We start from the raw sequence: 16682 nt of genomic DNA on the forward strand, positions 1-16682 counted from the left end.
AGTATGAAATGAAGAGCGGAGAGATAATTCTTATTATTCTGTTTATTCCTCCTCTTTCTTGTATGAGTGAGTTTAAAGGTGAGAGTAATTTCTAGTGTGGTTTCTATAAAGAGAGAACAAATACAAATGAATAAAGGAAACATATGCATACACTCATTCAACACTCATTCAATAAACATTACAAACATAAATTAAACAGTAGTCAGAATATGACTATATCTCTTAAACCCTAAAATGTAAGCAGAGAGAAAGGATTCAGACACTTCTCAGATTTTCTACCATGCATTAAGTTATCAATAACGTAGATAGAACTTTCTGTCTTCTATGATATACTTTAAAGCATCAATAGCGGTCCAGATAATGATATTTAACACCACTTCATATTTTACTCAGCCACAGAGCACTTAACATTCATAACAACAAGTATTGAATAAAATAAACATGTCTGAACACGATGTGACCCATTTAACCCAACGTACTAAGTCAGGTGGACCGAAGCTAGAAAGTAACGCACAAACGTGAATATAATTAACACAGCGGTCGTGTAACGACCCCTAAACTCCTAACTCTCATCCATATCGAACATCAGAAATAACGGCTGTCCAAGAAATACAATATCACGAGTAATGCAGCAGATTTACTTACTTTTCTCATTCACGCACACGCTGAGGAAAGTGTCACTCACAATTATAATTTTACCGACCGATGATCTCTATCATACTGAATACTAACTGCGTGACAACCGACTGACCATCTCTATCGTACTGCATACTACTGCGTGACGTCAGATATAATATACAAACCAGCGCGTGCCTTTGCTACCCTATTACAAACACTGAATAAACGGGAGTAAAGTGAAACATAAAGCACGTTATGGTCAACTGTACTAAATAATAGCAACAATAACATAACTTTGGGGCCTTTTCTACAGCCGCCCCCAAATGTATGTAATACATTTGCTCATCACTAAAGGCAACAATGTTCTATGGCTGGGGTGTAGTGGCAGGAGTGAAACCATCTCCATCTTCACCAGAAGGAAGTGCAGGGAGAACAACCAGCCTGGCAACTGGCCGGGTGTAGATTCTCTCCTTCACCTTTACATCAGCAGACCTGATGTGCCCGTCAGGGCTGGGATGAGTCTTGACTACTTTTCCAATGGGCCAGAGGGCCCTCGGAAGATGCGGATCAGCGATCATCACTACACAGTCCCCTGCAATATCAGCTGGTGTAGCCTGCCACTTCTGGCGAGCTTGTAGACTCGGCAAATAGAGTCGGATGAAACGGGCCCAGAAGTGATCAGCCAAGATTTGGGAGTGCTTCCAACGCCGGCGACAGATGAGCTCACTTTCGGGGTAGACTACCTGAGGTAGCGAACCATCAGGCCGCCCCATGAGAAGAACACTGGGAGTCACTGGATCTGGGTCACTGGCATCTGAAGACACATAACCCAAGGGTTTACTGTTAAGGATCCCTTCCACCTCAGTAAGTACGGTCCGAAGCACTTCTTCTGGAACAGGCTGAGCACCGACTGTGGCATAGAGTGCGCTCTTAACTGAGCGTATCTCCCTCTCCCACACCCCTCCGAAATGGGGAGCTGCTGGGGGGTTAAAGCGGAAGGAGATCTTCTGTGGTGCAAGGAGATGTCGTAGTTCTTTAGACATTTCAGTGAAAGTTTCACGGAGTTCCCGCTCACCTCCCTTGAAATTTGTCCCCTGATCGGAGAACAGCTCTGCAGGCGTTCCTCTACGGGCAATGAACCGACGAAGGGACATCAGAAAAGCATCCGTATCAATAGCAGTAAGGAGGTCCAAGTGCACCGCCCTAGTTGTGAGGCACTTGAAAATGATCCCCCATCTCTTCTCCCGGCGCCGGCCCACTTTGATCTCAAATGGCCCAAAACAGTCCATCCCCGTAGAATAGAAAGCAGGCTTGAAAAGGTGCAGACGGGCTGATGGCAGGTCTGCCATCTTCGGCACTGCAGGTTTTGCCCTCCATCGTCTACAGTCAGCGCAGCTATACTGGTAGCGCCGGATAGCCTCACGTCCTCGCAGGATCCAGAAGGAGCGTCGAAGCTCGGCGAATACCCGCTCTGGTCCTGGGTGGTGGAGGCGGTTATCAAAGTCTTGAATCAAGAGCGTAGTTACTCGATGACCTGGGTCCAAGATGACTGGATGAAGAGTGGTCAGTTCTAGACCTTCTGCTCGACGGAGTCGTCCTCCAACACGAATGAGCTCTCCCTTTTCATCCAGCTCTGGAGACAGCATGCGAAGTCGACTGTAGCTGGGGACAGGTTTACCAGCTTTCAGAAGGTGGTACTCCTGCTGAAAACTATCCCTCTGAGCCCTCTGAAGTATTAACTGTTCAGCCTGTCGGTAGTCTTCAGCTGTGGGCTTATCATTAGAGTTGGCCGCCCCATGCAGCTCCTGCACTGTCCCTTCCAACAACTCCTTCCACGAGCTGTATTGGCCCAGTTCTGAAGTTGACTGGCTTGATGCAACGGCGGCGACCCCCACAGAAGATAGGTTTGCGTAGCTCTGAGGTATCTTCTGTTTGGTCAACAGTGGGGTCCTCTGGCCATGAGGCTGGACTGTTCAAGAGGAAGGCTGGTCCCAGGCTCCATCTATTTGGTTGAATAAGCTCTCGCAGCTTCTTTCCGCGTGTTACGTCATCCGCAGGGTTTCTTGCGGTATCAACATATCTCCAGGCATGCCCGTCAGTCAGCTCCTGTATCTCGGCCACGCGGGTGCCCACAAAGACCTTAAACCGACAGGATTCAGACCTCAGCCATGTCAGCACCGTTGTGGAATCTGACCAAAGGGTTGTCCGATCAATGTGGATGGTAAGCTCCCTCTTCAGCACCTGAGAGAGCTGTGCACCAGTAAGGGCAGCACAGAGTTCTAATCGGGGCATAGAGTGAAATCGCTTAGGAGCGACTCTGGAACGGGCCATCAGGAATGACAGATACACTTCACCATGTTGGTCAGTGGTCCGGAGGTACGCCACTGAACCATACGCCTCTTCTGAGGCGTCGCAAAATACATGCACCTCTCTCTGAAGACCGGAGAAGTCCACAGACTTTGACAAGTACGGTCGGGGCAGGGTGACTTGAGGTAATACTTGTAGTTCTTCTTCCCAGTCTTTCCATTGCTGCAGAAGCTCCTGCGGTAATAGTGGATCATCCCATCCCCTGTGTTTGTCCCAAAGGTGTCGGACGATTATCTTAGCCCTGGTGGTGTAGGGTAGGATGAAGCCGAGTGGATCGTACTGACTCGCCAGCACCTTGTAGATATTACGCATCGTGGGGACACCGTACTCCACATGGCGATGCTTGTAACCAAGAACATCCGTGTGGAAGAGCCAGCTTAGCCCTAGAGTAGATTCTGGGGTATCGATCTTGTTCTGAGCCAGCCACAACTCAACACTAGCAGAGCAGCTCTCTTCTGGTAGGTGACTTATTACACTTGGTTCATTGCTGGCCCACTGACGTAGATCGAAGCCTGCAGACGCAAGAATGGCTCGTAGTTTGTTGACTAGGTGCCTCGCTTCAACAATTGTGGGAACACTCTGGAGGCAGTTATCTACATAAAAACATTTCTGAACTGATATCCTCACATCTTCATCTGGCTGGCTGTTATCAGAGACATGGCGCTGTAAGGCGAATGTGGCACAGCAGGGGCTACACGTTGTACCAAACGGTAGCACCTGCCACTCGTACACTGCGGGAGGTCCTTCTTGACTGATGTCGCGCCAAAGAAATCTGAGCAGAGCACGATCCTCTGGGAGGAGGCGAACTTGGTGGAACATGCCTCTAATGTCTCCGCTAACTGCAACTGCATGCTCTCGGAATCTTAGCAGAACTCCCAGGAGTGATGCTCCTAAGGTCGGCCCAGGCAGTAGATGGTCGTTGAGGTTCTGCCCTCGATACTGATAGGAGCAGTTGAATACCAGCCTATTCTTGCCATTATGGCTCACCATATGGTGAGGGATATACCATTCCTCACAACCTTCCTTGTCTGAAACTTTCGGTCCACACTTGATGACAGAGCCCGCCTTTATTAATTTCTCCATCTCCACTCTGTAGGCTTCTGCTCGTGCAGGATCTCTGGCAAGTCGCCTCTCTACACTTCGTAAACAGGGCATGACGGCTTCTTTGGTAGCCTGAAGGAGCGGCATGTCTTTCCGGCGGAGCAGTGGGGTTGCGTAACGGAGAATGCCATCAACCTCTACCCTGATGGTTTTGGTCTCCAGGATGCTGATGGCCTCTTGGTCCTGCCTTGAACGAGTAACTAGTTTCTCGCTTCTGAATGGAACAATGTCGACCTGCCATAATCTCTCAACATGTTTCATAAGCTCGCTCACCTGGGGTGTTACTGTTGTAAATAGACACTGCTGTGATTGGGCGTGGTGACGGACTACACTTGATGGGCCCTGCAGAGTCCAGCCCAGCCTTGTGCGGATGGCAGCAGGCCCACCTGGAGGTCCCAATCTGACAGGTTCAATGGGAGTGACGAGATGGGGATGGTCACTCCCAATGAGAAGCAGGGGTTTGACATTTATAAGAGTCCGTATGGGAAGGCCAGTGAGGTGCTTGTAGGTGTTCCGGAGTTGCTCCATGGGGTAAGTATGGGCAGCTAGTCCAATACGATCACTAGTGAATGCACCTGTAATCTTAAACTTGGTCTTTGGGTTTAATGGCGAAGAAATAAAGAACGACACTGATGCACCACGAAGTGTCTGCACTTCCTCTCTAATTGTACGTAGTGGTAGGTCCTCTTGAATCCCCTGCACACCTAGCTTCTCTGCAGCATCTGACAACAGCATAGTTCTCTCAGAACCGTCATCAAGTATGGCATAGGTGTTGATTGATTGGTCACCATGGTGAAGGCGGACTTTGACAACTTTCAGAAGGACCCGACTGCCTTCAGTGGGTCTGTCTAAATACAGAACCTCTGTTGTCCCCCTGGTGCCTTGGCTTTCCACTGCCGGTGTTGACGCTGCCTCCTTGGATGACCTCATATTCACCTCATGCAGAACCTGGAGATGTTTCCCTTGGCAGAGGCTGCATGTTTTTTTTAAGTTGCACTGGGCCGCCTGGTGTGGCCGTGCACATCGCCAACACCTCTTGTTACTTTTTATCCATTCGGTCAGCTGATCCTTTGTTAGCCTGGATACCTCTGTGCACTGGCTAAGGTAGTGTGCCTCATTATTGCAGAATGGACAATATGGCTTGCTCTTGATCCTTTTGAAGGAGCTGCTTGGAACTGGAGCCTCAGATTTCTTAGCAGTGTCCTTCACACCATGGAGGACAGTAGTAGGTTGCTTACCCTTCCTACCCTCATATCTGGATACCGGCTTCTCCCGAGCTCCTCTCACAGCTAACTGTCCTTCAGAGTCCTGGCACCAAGACTCGTATTTCAACCAATCTGAAAGATTAGTTAAAGTGTGGGTTTGTGTGCCCTGATGGTACATGCAGCGGCGAAACTCTGCTCTCTGCTCAGGCGGCAGCTTGCTCAACAGACGAGCAACATGTGAGCCACATTGTAGTTCCACTTCACCCTCGTGGCCAAGCGTCTTCAGCATCCCCACCAGTGATTGTATCTGGAGTGCAAACTTCTCAAAGGCGGCAAAGTCTCCCCGCCTTATGTCTGGTGAGTCCATCACAGCAGCAATACGCCTCAGCGCTATCTGATGTGGCCGGCCGAACTTGTCATTGAGGGCAACCATTGTGTCTGAGAAGGGTGTTGGGGAGTTAAGGTAAGCATCTGCTATTAACCTGGCTTCTTCTAGTTGCAGGTGATCGACCAACACTTGATATTTAAACAGCTCAGATGCATCATGTGGTAGGAGGTTCTCCAATGAGATCTTGAGCCGCGCGAACTCACTTGGGTCCCGACTTGAGAAGTTGCGGATTGTTGGGCGTGGCCCACGGTAACTTGGTTCTGGGATGCTGTAGTTACGATCCTGAGGTGAGCTAAAAGGCGGGGGCTGTGTCCATGCCATGCCTGGATGGCGCTGCTGAGGCGTTAGGTTGGAGCCAAGCTCACTCCGTTGACCACCATAAGCTGTAGGGTACTTGGGCTCAGCTGAAGGTAATCTGTGTGTCTGCGGCAAAAACTGAATGGGCTTGAACCAGGGAGGTGGATGACGGGCAGTGTCCTCCCATGGCCTGACGGTAGGAAGGGCCTCACGTGCTGAGTGATTAACTTGTGGCTGGCCCACAAACATGTTAGGAGCTGGGGCTGGTGGTGCTTCTTCCTTAATTCTTGGAACCTCATCTATTCTACTGATAAGCGAGTGTGCTATAGGTGGGACACTAGGGAGAGGCTCGTCCAATTCTGGGTCTGGCCATGGTGGTGGTGCAGGCCATTCATCCTCTTCCTCAGCTTTAGGTTTGCGTTCAACAGGTGGCCATGGCGACATCACCGTTAACTCTGGCTTTCTGGTATGAATAGAGGTTGGACTCTGCATGTTGCGAACAGCATCTACTAACTGTTTCATGTCTGCTCGCAATGCTCTTAGCTCGACTAAGTCTGATGCCATGTCCCGCTGTGTCTGCTGCAGAAGGTGTCTTTCATGACGAATGTCATCTAACTCAACTCGGCTCTCCTCCTGTGGATGTATGGGGTGCAGCACTGAAGGCAGGGGAGTAGAGTAGTCTCGTAGCTGTTCCCTAAACTCTCTCTCTGGAAACCGCTGGGGGGCTAGCTGATTCTTCTGGCTGGGCTGTTGGTTCTCCGCCCTATAGCCCAGGTCCATCTCCTGAAGAATAGCATCCCGCCTCTGCAGGCGAAGGGAAGAGTCATAAGGGGAGGAGAGGGGTGTCATCCTGGCATTTCCCTCCTGGTGAGTACTCTCTAATTCCTCTCTGTACCTCTCACCGATGTAGCCCCTATAATCAACCTCATAATCTGCATAGCGCACAGGTGGGCGAATGTGCCGTTTGGGACGTGCACCACAAACATCATACTCTGGATGTAATTCCATCTCTGACATAAACCCAGTAATATCCGGCTCGAAGGACCATCAATGAAGTGAAGATAATGGTTAAACACTCAGTCAAGGTGCTAATTCTGGGTTTATCACCAGGTTCACTCAGGTGTGTCGGCCAGAACACCACTTAAGGCCAAATATTCCAGAGTATGAAATGAAGAGCGGAGAGATAATTCTTATTATTCTGTTTATTCCTCCTCTTTCTTGTATGAGTGAGTTTAAAGGTGAGAGTAATTTCTAGTGTGGTTTCTATAAAGAGAGAACAAATACAAATGAATAAAGGAAACATATGCATACACTCATTCAACACTCATTCAATAAACATTACAAACATAAATTAAACAGTAGTCAGAATATGACTATATCTCTTAAACCCTAAAATGTAAGCAGAGAGAAAGGATTCAGACACTTCTCAGATTTTCTACCATGCATTAAGTTATCAATAACGTAGATAGAACTTTCTGTCTTCTATGATATACTTTAAAGCATCAATAGCGGTCCAGATAATGATATTTAACACCACTTCATATTTTACTCAGCCACAGAGCACTTAACATTCATAACAACAAGTATTGAATAAAATAAACATGTCTGAACACGATGTGACCCATTTAACCCAACGTACTAAGTCAGGTGGACCGAAGCTAGAAAGTAACGCACAAACGTGAATATAATTAACACAGCGGTCGTGTAACGACCCCTAAACTCCTAACTCTCATCCATATCGAACATCAGAAATAACGGCTGTCCAAGAAATACAATATCACGAGTAATGCAGCAGATTTACTTACTTTTCTCATTCACGCACACGCTGAGGAAAGTGTCACTCACAATTATAATTTTACCGACCGATGATCTCTATCATACTGAATACTAACTGCGTGACAACCGACTGACCATCTCTATCGTACTGCATACTACTGCGTGACGTCAGATATAATATACAAACCAGCGCGTGCCTTTGCTACCCTATTACAAACACTGAATAAACGGGAGTAAAGTGAAACATAAAGCACGTTATGGTCAACTGTACTAAATAATAGCAACAATAACATAACTTTGGGGCCTTTTCTACATATATATATATAAATTGCAGTATAACATCTCTTGTCTTTATTTTTATGTATGTCTATCAATAAATAATACTTAAAAATTATTGTAAAAAATTATTTTTATTTTCTATTTACTTGCAGGAAATTGTACATCTTTAATTGTATTTAATTTATTTTAATTTTAATTACGATGCATGTTTAAAGTTGCTTGCATACAGATTGGAACAAACAAACAAGCTTCTTTGAATTGACCCAAAACCCAGAGCATTGCAAAATTTTTCATAAGATATATATTTTGACATTTATTTATTTATTTGCAAATTTAGTTTGGCTGGTTAAAGTCTGTGCTGATGCAACGTTAATATCAGAAGTTGCTCTTTTCTGCCAAAACAGCTGTAGAATATGAACACGTGCCAGGAGAGATGGACGGACAGACTCCTGGAAAACAAGCTAATAAGGTCAGCATATATAAACAAAAATGGATTAATAAAATAAAACAGAATAACATTTAATCAGACTGGAGAAAGTAAATATTAATGAGCCTGCCGTGTTTGTTTGTTTGTTTGTTTGTGTCGGCGGACGAACCCATCCTGAAGTTTGCAGACGTCTTGGTAGACGCTTGATGCAAATTGTGTGTAACTTGTCAGAGGCTAACAGCTCTGAATATTTTATGAAGGGTCGCGAAAAATCTTTAATAGAGCAGAAAGACAGAATAATTCAGTGGTTCGACTGCAGTGACATGAGACGAAACGACTTTTGAGTTTGAGGACTTTCAGCTTTAAATATCTAATACAGAGGGTGTCCAAAAGTTTGCAAACACTAGTAAGATTTTTGTATCATTTAAAACTGAATTTTCCACTACTATATAAATTATGTATCCGATCCATATATACATATTTTATTTATTTATCACTGTAATTTAGCCTATATGAGAACATCTAGGCTTTGAAATAATAAATAAAAGCTTATGATTTAAATGTAACTGAATTCATTGGTCTGTTGTTAGTAAGTTACGGTCATTAAAGACACAAAAAGAGCAAAGGTAATTTGACAGAGCTGTTGTTTGTTCATCATGACCCCGGCTCTGCGCCAGACACAATCGATTAGAGTAAGTGCAGCATTTAACTACAATAGTGTTGTTTTCTCTGAAAAAGACAGCAGCTTCCCTCGATCTTATGATAAACAGAAACCTGGAACAAACTTGAAAGATTCTCATGGTTCTATGTTATTCAGCTTTTTTGGACTTTTTTTTTTTTTTTGCATAAGTCTGAGTTTTTGTCAGCTGTTTTATAGTCCAACAGATTATATATTTTGTGTCTGTAGACTGTGAAAAATAATAAAATAAATAAAAAATAAAAACTTTTTGAGAAGTAAAACTAATTTTTAAAAAAGCATGCATAAATAAATGAAATAAATCAATCAATCAATCAAAAAAAAAATCGATAGGAAATGAAAAATAAAAAGCATTTTCTTAGAAATTTATATATAAATTACATTAAATATTTGTTGAGATTTAAACATTTAATTTTCAGTTGAGAATTAAAAATCCTAAGTTTAAGCAATAATACACTTGAAAAATAAATAGATAAAAATTAATCAATAAATTTTTTAAGTTGTAAATAAAACAGATTATTGGGGAACATTTTACAAGAAAATACTATAGTATTTCTGTCTATCTACTTCAAAAATTGTGTTTTTGTAAATTAATTTTTACTTTGTTTTTCAGACAGAATTTCTTTTATACAGTCTTATAGTAAAACCTGATTTAAATCCTGATTAAAAGATAGTAGACTGTAAAAAAATAATATTTTTCAAAGATTATTGGAGGACATTTAACTATAAAATACTATTTGCTGAAAAAGTATAAACTATAGTACACTGTAAAAAAATGGTTTTGAGGTTGTAAATAAAGATCATTGCAATACATCTTACAAAAAATGCTATTTCAGTCTATTTTTTATTAAACAGTTCATGTTTAATTCAGTGTTACTTGACATTTCTTTGTAAATAATTGTTAAATGTGAAAACCACTTCTTTCTTTTTTTTTCAGCATAGGCCTAATAGTAAAACACCACTAATAACTGAAATAAATATCTACATCATGAAGCAGATATGAACTTTTCATGTTTTTAAGAGAGCAAACCATCTTCATTTACAATTTAAACATCCTTAAAAGCTTAGAAGGAAACATATGCTTTAGTAAAAACATTATTTCTATCCAGAAGAGACGTAAACAGGCCGGCTGACAGGGGGTAGTGATTTCACTTATCTCTGTGTATCTGAAGAGCTTGACTTCCCAACATCATTTAATATCACGCACGCAACAAGTGGCTCCACGGCGTAAAAACACAAACCGCCATCAGTATGGTAGCTGTTCGGAGCCGCTCTTTGTGATAAATATGATGTGACCTGAGCGCAGCGGAAATACCATCAGGGGTCCAGAAAGATACGCAGAACAAATGAGTTTTTAGATGAAAAGATGGAGCCGCTGCAGTTATACTTGTCTGCAACAGAAACACTCATCTGCTTTAGTCAATGGATTGTGAAGAATCAACACAATGGCTGATTATTGTGAGAGAAGGCTGGAAACAGTACATAACAGATACAGGTCAAACTCTTCAATTACAAGCCAATGTATGTGTATGAAAAATATGTTATGGATGTGAATCTGGCAAAATGTTTCTGGACATGAACATGAAAAACATTTTATAGGTGTGAATCTAAAAAAAACTCTGGCCGTGAATCGAAAAAAAAAAAAAAAAATCTGGACACAAGTCTAAAAAACATGAATATGGAAAAAAAGTTACAGGTGTGAATCTGAAAAGAAAATTCTGGATGTGAATCTGAAAAAACTCTTTCCATGAATCTGAAAAAAAAAAAAAAATCTGGACATGAGTGTAAAAAACATAAATCTGAAAAAACATTTTATAGGTGTGAATCTGAAAAATATTTACTGGATGTGAATATAAAAAAAACTCTGGCCATGAATCTGAAAAAAAAAAACTGTACATGAGTGTAAAAAACATGAATCTAAAAAATATTTCATAGATATGAAATTGAAAACAGCATTTTCTGGACATGAATCTGATAAACATTTTATGGACGTGAATCTGAAGAGAAAATTTATAAACGTGAATCTGAAAAAACATTGGTGTGAATCTGAAAAAGCATTTTATAAATGTGAATCTAAAAAAAAAAAACATTTTCTGGATGAGAATATGAAAAATACTATTATGGATGTAACTCATTTTATGGACATGAATCTGAAAAATGATTTCATAGATGTGAAGGCACCGTTACTCGTATTAATTTATTTTAATTTTATGAAATAAATAACTAAAACTGAAATTAAGAAATGTAAAATATGCAGACATAAAAAAAAAGAATGTATTAAAAATTACAAAAACTTTAACACTAAACTAAAATTAAAATGGACATGTAATCTGAAAAAACATTTTATGGACCTGAAAAATGAGAATCTGTTAAATTGTACAACTATTGATACTTGATACTAAAAGTTGGTGCATAACTTCTTCAATAGTAGAATACTTTGTTATAACTAATTTATTTGGTATTAAACAAAAGAATATTTAAACTTTACAAAATTACAACAAAACTAAAGAGTAATATTAGTGTCTTATTGGATGTTTTGATGAAAATCTAACCAGTAATTTTATGCATTAAGTACCAATAAGAATTTTCATTAAAGTAATTTTTTTATTTTTTATTATTTTTGCTGTTACTAATATTTACACTGAAAAATTATGCAGGATTTACCCTGAAAAAATCTAAAACACCCAAAAATTGCTTGTAAATTTCGAAAATGAATAAAGCATGTATAACAGCATGTAATGCATTCAATTAAATGTGAAATTTTGAACCAGAAAGACTGAAAAGGTATTTGTTCAGATCTCTAGCCATGAGAGCAATCATAGTAGTGATTCTTGCCTCTGCAAACATCTAGTTACTTTAGATAAGAACTTTTGCATGACATTAGAAACAACTTTTATGTGAAAGGGCATGGTGATAATACGTGGACTGAAAACTAAGCGGCTGCGGCGTGTCTCTAGGCTCGGATTCGTCTTGAGTGTGCCACACACATAATTAGTCACGGCTCAGCAGGCGTATGGTGAAGTCTCCCAGCTTGAAGTGTATTCCTGAGCGAGGTTCTGCAAACCCACCGGCCCGTCAAAACTGCTCAAGATTGTCATCCAACTTCCAAATGTTCTCCTGCTCTTCTTTCCCACAGTTATTGAATGGGCGACGACTTCTCATGATGAATATTGATGAGGCTTTCTTACAACTGAAGCCTGTCTGAGATGAGCTATGTCTCGTAATGGCATCGCTTTAGCTCTTTAGATGGTTGGTAAACCCAAATTTACTTCTGATATTCCCTTTTACTAATGCACCTGCACATGTAGTCACTCATGAGGGATGTTTTCCTGAGGAAGCTTCACTATAACCATTGACAATTAAGAGAGATTTGAATAAACTCTATCTTTCAAAATTAACATTTGGTGCATAACTTGCTCAACACTATACTATATTTTGTGTCATGCATAATATTAATTAAAAAAAAAAAGATATATATATCAAATGCCAAATAGTAACATTTCATCAACAACACCAAGAGCCTTAATGTGTTTTATTGCATGCTTAGTTTGAACTGAATTTTGAACAATTAGAATGTTACAAATAAATATAAATAAACAATTATTTGTTATTATTTAATAGGATAAAAAATATGTTTTTTTGAAACAGTTTTCACCCAGAAATGGTTAAGAAATTTTGAATTAGAAGATTATAATGAGAAAATTAGATAAAGTATGGCAAGTAACACATTAAACCTGAAATTTTAAGGTAGAAATACTAGGAAGTATTTTATTTTAAAATGTCCTCTAATATTTTTTTTTTAATTGTTTTATTTCCAACTTTACAAAATTCACACATTTACAAAAATATTTTAGTTACTTGCATTAAAAATAAATTGTCCCTCAAATAAAAGAAATGTATGGAAATATTTACTCAAATTGACAAAAACAAACTTACTAAGATATTAACTAAAATTAAAAATAAAACAAAAAAGATTGAAATTATATTAATATAATCTAAATTAATATAAAATAAAACATAATATATATATATATATATATATATATATATATATATATATATATATATATATATATATATATATATATATATATATATATATATATATATATATATATATATATATATATATAAAACCTGTGAAATAGTTAGCAGTGGTTAACAAAAATGATCAAATGTGGAATACGTCATTTGTAAAATAATCTAAGAAAACTCTGCACCAGACTCCAGTCTTGTAGACACCAGCGTTAATCTGTTTTAAGCCCCTTTGGTCAGACTGGATTACTAATTGGGTGGATTTATAGCTGGTTTAGAGACGAGGGCAGTGCTAGAAGGTCGTTCAGCGTCTGGACACACGTTTAAGAATAAAGACTCTATTATGAGTTCAGATCAGGGTCAGACACTCGGCTGAGACAAGAGCTAACCGCTTACCATCATCATCATCATCATCATCATCCTCTCACACTCAGTATCTGAAGACTGACCTGAAGGAATCACTCTCAATGGTAAGGACATCTATATTGCTTTAGTTTTGTGTAACACTGATGATTGAAACTGATTTTTTGTTTCTGATGATCAAATACTATATAAAAATGTATTGCAATTTTGTTAAAATATTTTGGGCAGAAACTGTGAATTATTTATTTACTGTTCACTGTTATGATTTATTATTTTCACACTGAAAAACGATAAGTTTATGTGTGTAACTGTTGTTTTTATTAATAGATTTAGTTTTACAGTTTACAGCACTTTGGATCAGTTGTGTTTAGATGTGCTTTATAAATAAATGTTGCTGTTGTTTTATTACAAACAACAACAAAATTAGATTATAGATTAGATTCAACTTTATAGAAAAAAACATACTTAACACCCAAGTTTAGATTTTAATTTTAGAGATCGGTGCAGTATTTGATCAAAAACATACATTATTATTATTATTATTATTATTATTATTATTATTATTATTATCATCATCATCATCATAAAGGTAGTAAATATGCGTTTGTATTTGGTATGAATATTTGCTATAAAGCAATGTATAGCAATCGTCATGCGAATATATTAATAATATAATTGATTTATTGTTAACCTAACTTTTGTTGCATTTAATATTAAGCTTTGATAGCTTTTATATATTATATAAGGTTACTTAGGCCCACTACAATAAACGCTCCAATAAACTTTTGAAATCATTGACAATAAACTCATGTGTGAGCACAAAACATAGATAAATCATGCTAACGTAAATAATAATAATGTAATTTAAAGACGAATTAAATTAATCGCGTCTGCGCGCACGTCATTGGTCCTCGCGTAAGCCCCTCCCCCAGAGACGCTTCTCCCGCCTGCGCTCTGGACACCGTTGCTAAGGAATCCCGAGTACGCGCGAGTGGGTCGGAGGCGCGCAGCTCGAGCGCTGCTCTCGGTGCTCAGACATGGCGGCGGACCTCAACCCGGACTGGCTGTCTTGCCTGCCTTCCTCTTGGAGTTACGGCGTGACCCGCGATGGACGCGTCTTCTTTATCAAGTAAATATCCGCGGGATGAAAAGTTGGCGCTCGGTTCGACTCGAATGCCTCTCGTCGGTTGTTTTTTTTTCACCTTCTCTTCTCACCCCTTTTTTCTCTCACTTAACAGTGAAGAAGCGAAGAGCACAACCTGGCTGCATCCAGTCACGGGAGAAGCCGTCATTACAGGGCACAGAAAAACTCCAGGTAAGCGGCTTTTAACGGGAGGACAAAAAATCCGCAGGAGGAGAAACGCAGTCAATGCAGCTGCAGAGCTGTGGCAGAACGCGACGCGCGCAATGTCATTGCGTTCGCGTTCGCGTCGCGTTTCATGCGTGCAGCACACCTGCGCTCACGTTTCTGAAAGGTTGCATAGTCGTTTTTGGCTTTTGATTGGCAGCTGTCATTGCTGCTGCACTCCTCGGATGGTTTGACAACTTACAGGAGATGCTCTGTATTCCCCAAAACACTCCACAGATGCGTTTTAAAAGCCTTACCAGTTTTGTGATACTGTAAAGAAACAAAACAATCTGTATGAGACGTGTTGATCTGCAGTATTGGGATGCGAGCAGTGCTTGTGGGCATTGAACAGCACTGCAGATCACAGCACGATGAGAGATGTGCAGCCAGGCACTCTAGAAGATGCTTTCTGCATGCAAAGCTCATTGTCCTCCTGTCTCCTTTTTCAGATTTACCCACCGGATGGGAAGAAGGATATACATTCGAAGGAGCCCGCTGTTTTATCAAGTGAGTTGGAGGTTCAGCTCCTGGTGGAAGGAGGATATTTTGCCCTCGCTTGCTTGTTTGACAGCAGCAGTGATTTCAGATCGCCGCCCCCTCTCTCTCTCACACACACACACACACACACACACACACACTCATGACATATCGTTTCCAGAAATGCTTCCGTTCGCACACTGAAGGCACACACGAGTCGTTAGAGCTCTATCCCACCCCGGTTTATGAAAAAAGTAATTACCGTGAGGGTGACGGAGGGCTTGACAGGAACCGTGTGATTCAAAGCTCTGTTGGCTGAACAGGCTCAACTTGTTGGTTTCCACCGAGTGAATCATGTTAACCCTTGTTTGTACAGCTCTAGTGCAGTTTAAAGACAAACCTAGTGTGCCCTTCATGTGGTTTTCATTTGTTTAGCTGGACTTGGTTTGCTTATTTGGGTGTGGAGAGGAGCTGATCGATATTTTTAGACTCTAACAGCCTTTTTAAATTGAAGAATTCACTATTTTAATCAGTGAATGTGTTAAAAATGTTGTTTATTAGGATCTTATATGGACGTTTTGAGATTATTTGCATCAATGGTTTGTTTGTGATCAGATTAATACCTTCCGCTTGTACCATTTACAACATTTTTAGGGGATTTGTAATAGATAGTGTGTGTGCGAAATAAGTGTTAATTGCATTAGATTTTAGGGATCTTCTTTGGCTATTTTGAGGATATTTGTGTCAATAATATATTTTATTAATTAGATTAATAGCTCAACTTGTGCTAGTTGTGCAGAAAGTGCACATTTTGTTTCATTATGAGGATCTTATTTACCAGGTTTGGGATTATTTACATCAGTAAATAGTATATTATCAGATTAATAACTTTTACTTGTGGTTTTTGAGTAAATAGTGTGAAATAAGTGTTAATTTCAGCAGTGTTGTTGTTTTTGCAACCATATCACTTTAATATTCAAACATGCATTAATATGCATCCTTATCATTGGTCAATCTGTACTGGTTGCCTTGCCTTGTTTGATTTAAATGTTTATCATTACAAAAATTGCTTGTTTTTCTTTGTCATTTATTCCTTATCATGACCAAAAAAATAGTATTAGAGTATTATCTTGGATTATTGGTAGCAGAATGATGCAAATCATTTTATTTTGTCATCATTTGTTTGATTTATTGTGCAAAAAATGGTCAGCATTGGAACCTCATCTGAAAGCTTGAATTTGAGAGATTTCTACCACAAAGTCTTGTTCCTCACTCGTGTCATCTTTTGTGACTCAAATCATTCT

The 16682-nt window shown here is 40.1% G+C and overlaps 1 protein-coding gene across 21 annotated transcripts in view; it reads left to right on the forward strand.

Moving 5' to 3' along the window:
* The first annotated feature begins 14533 nt into the window (after positions 1 to 14533).
* Positions 14534 to 16682, forward strand: part of LOC113059362 (pleckstrin homology domain-containing family A member 5-like) — a 143545-nt gene continuing 141396 nt past the window's right edge. For 19 of the 21 annotated variants that reach the window (XM_026227824.1, XM_026227874.1, XM_026227855.1 and 16 more), the window contains exons 1-3: positions 14534 to 14682; positions 14792 to 14868; positions 15351 to 15408. In XM_026227824.1, coding sequence (XP_026083609.1) covers positions 14591 to 14682; positions 14792 to 14868; positions 15351 to 15408 — 227 coding nt within the window. In that variant the 5' untranslated portion in view covers positions 14534 to 14590. The remainder of the gene's footprint in view (positions 14683 to 14791; positions 14869 to 15350; positions 15409 to 16682) is intronic. The other 2 variants (XM_026227833.1, XM_026227848.1) reach the window with 1 other exon arrangement.

Source organism: Carassius auratus, chromosome 4 (genome assembly GCF_003368295.1).
Source record: "Carassius auratus strain Wakin chromosome 4, ASM336829v1, whole genome shotgun sequence".
NCBI lineage: Eukaryota > Metazoa > Chordata > Actinopteri > Cypriniformes > Cyprinidae > Carassius > Carassius auratus.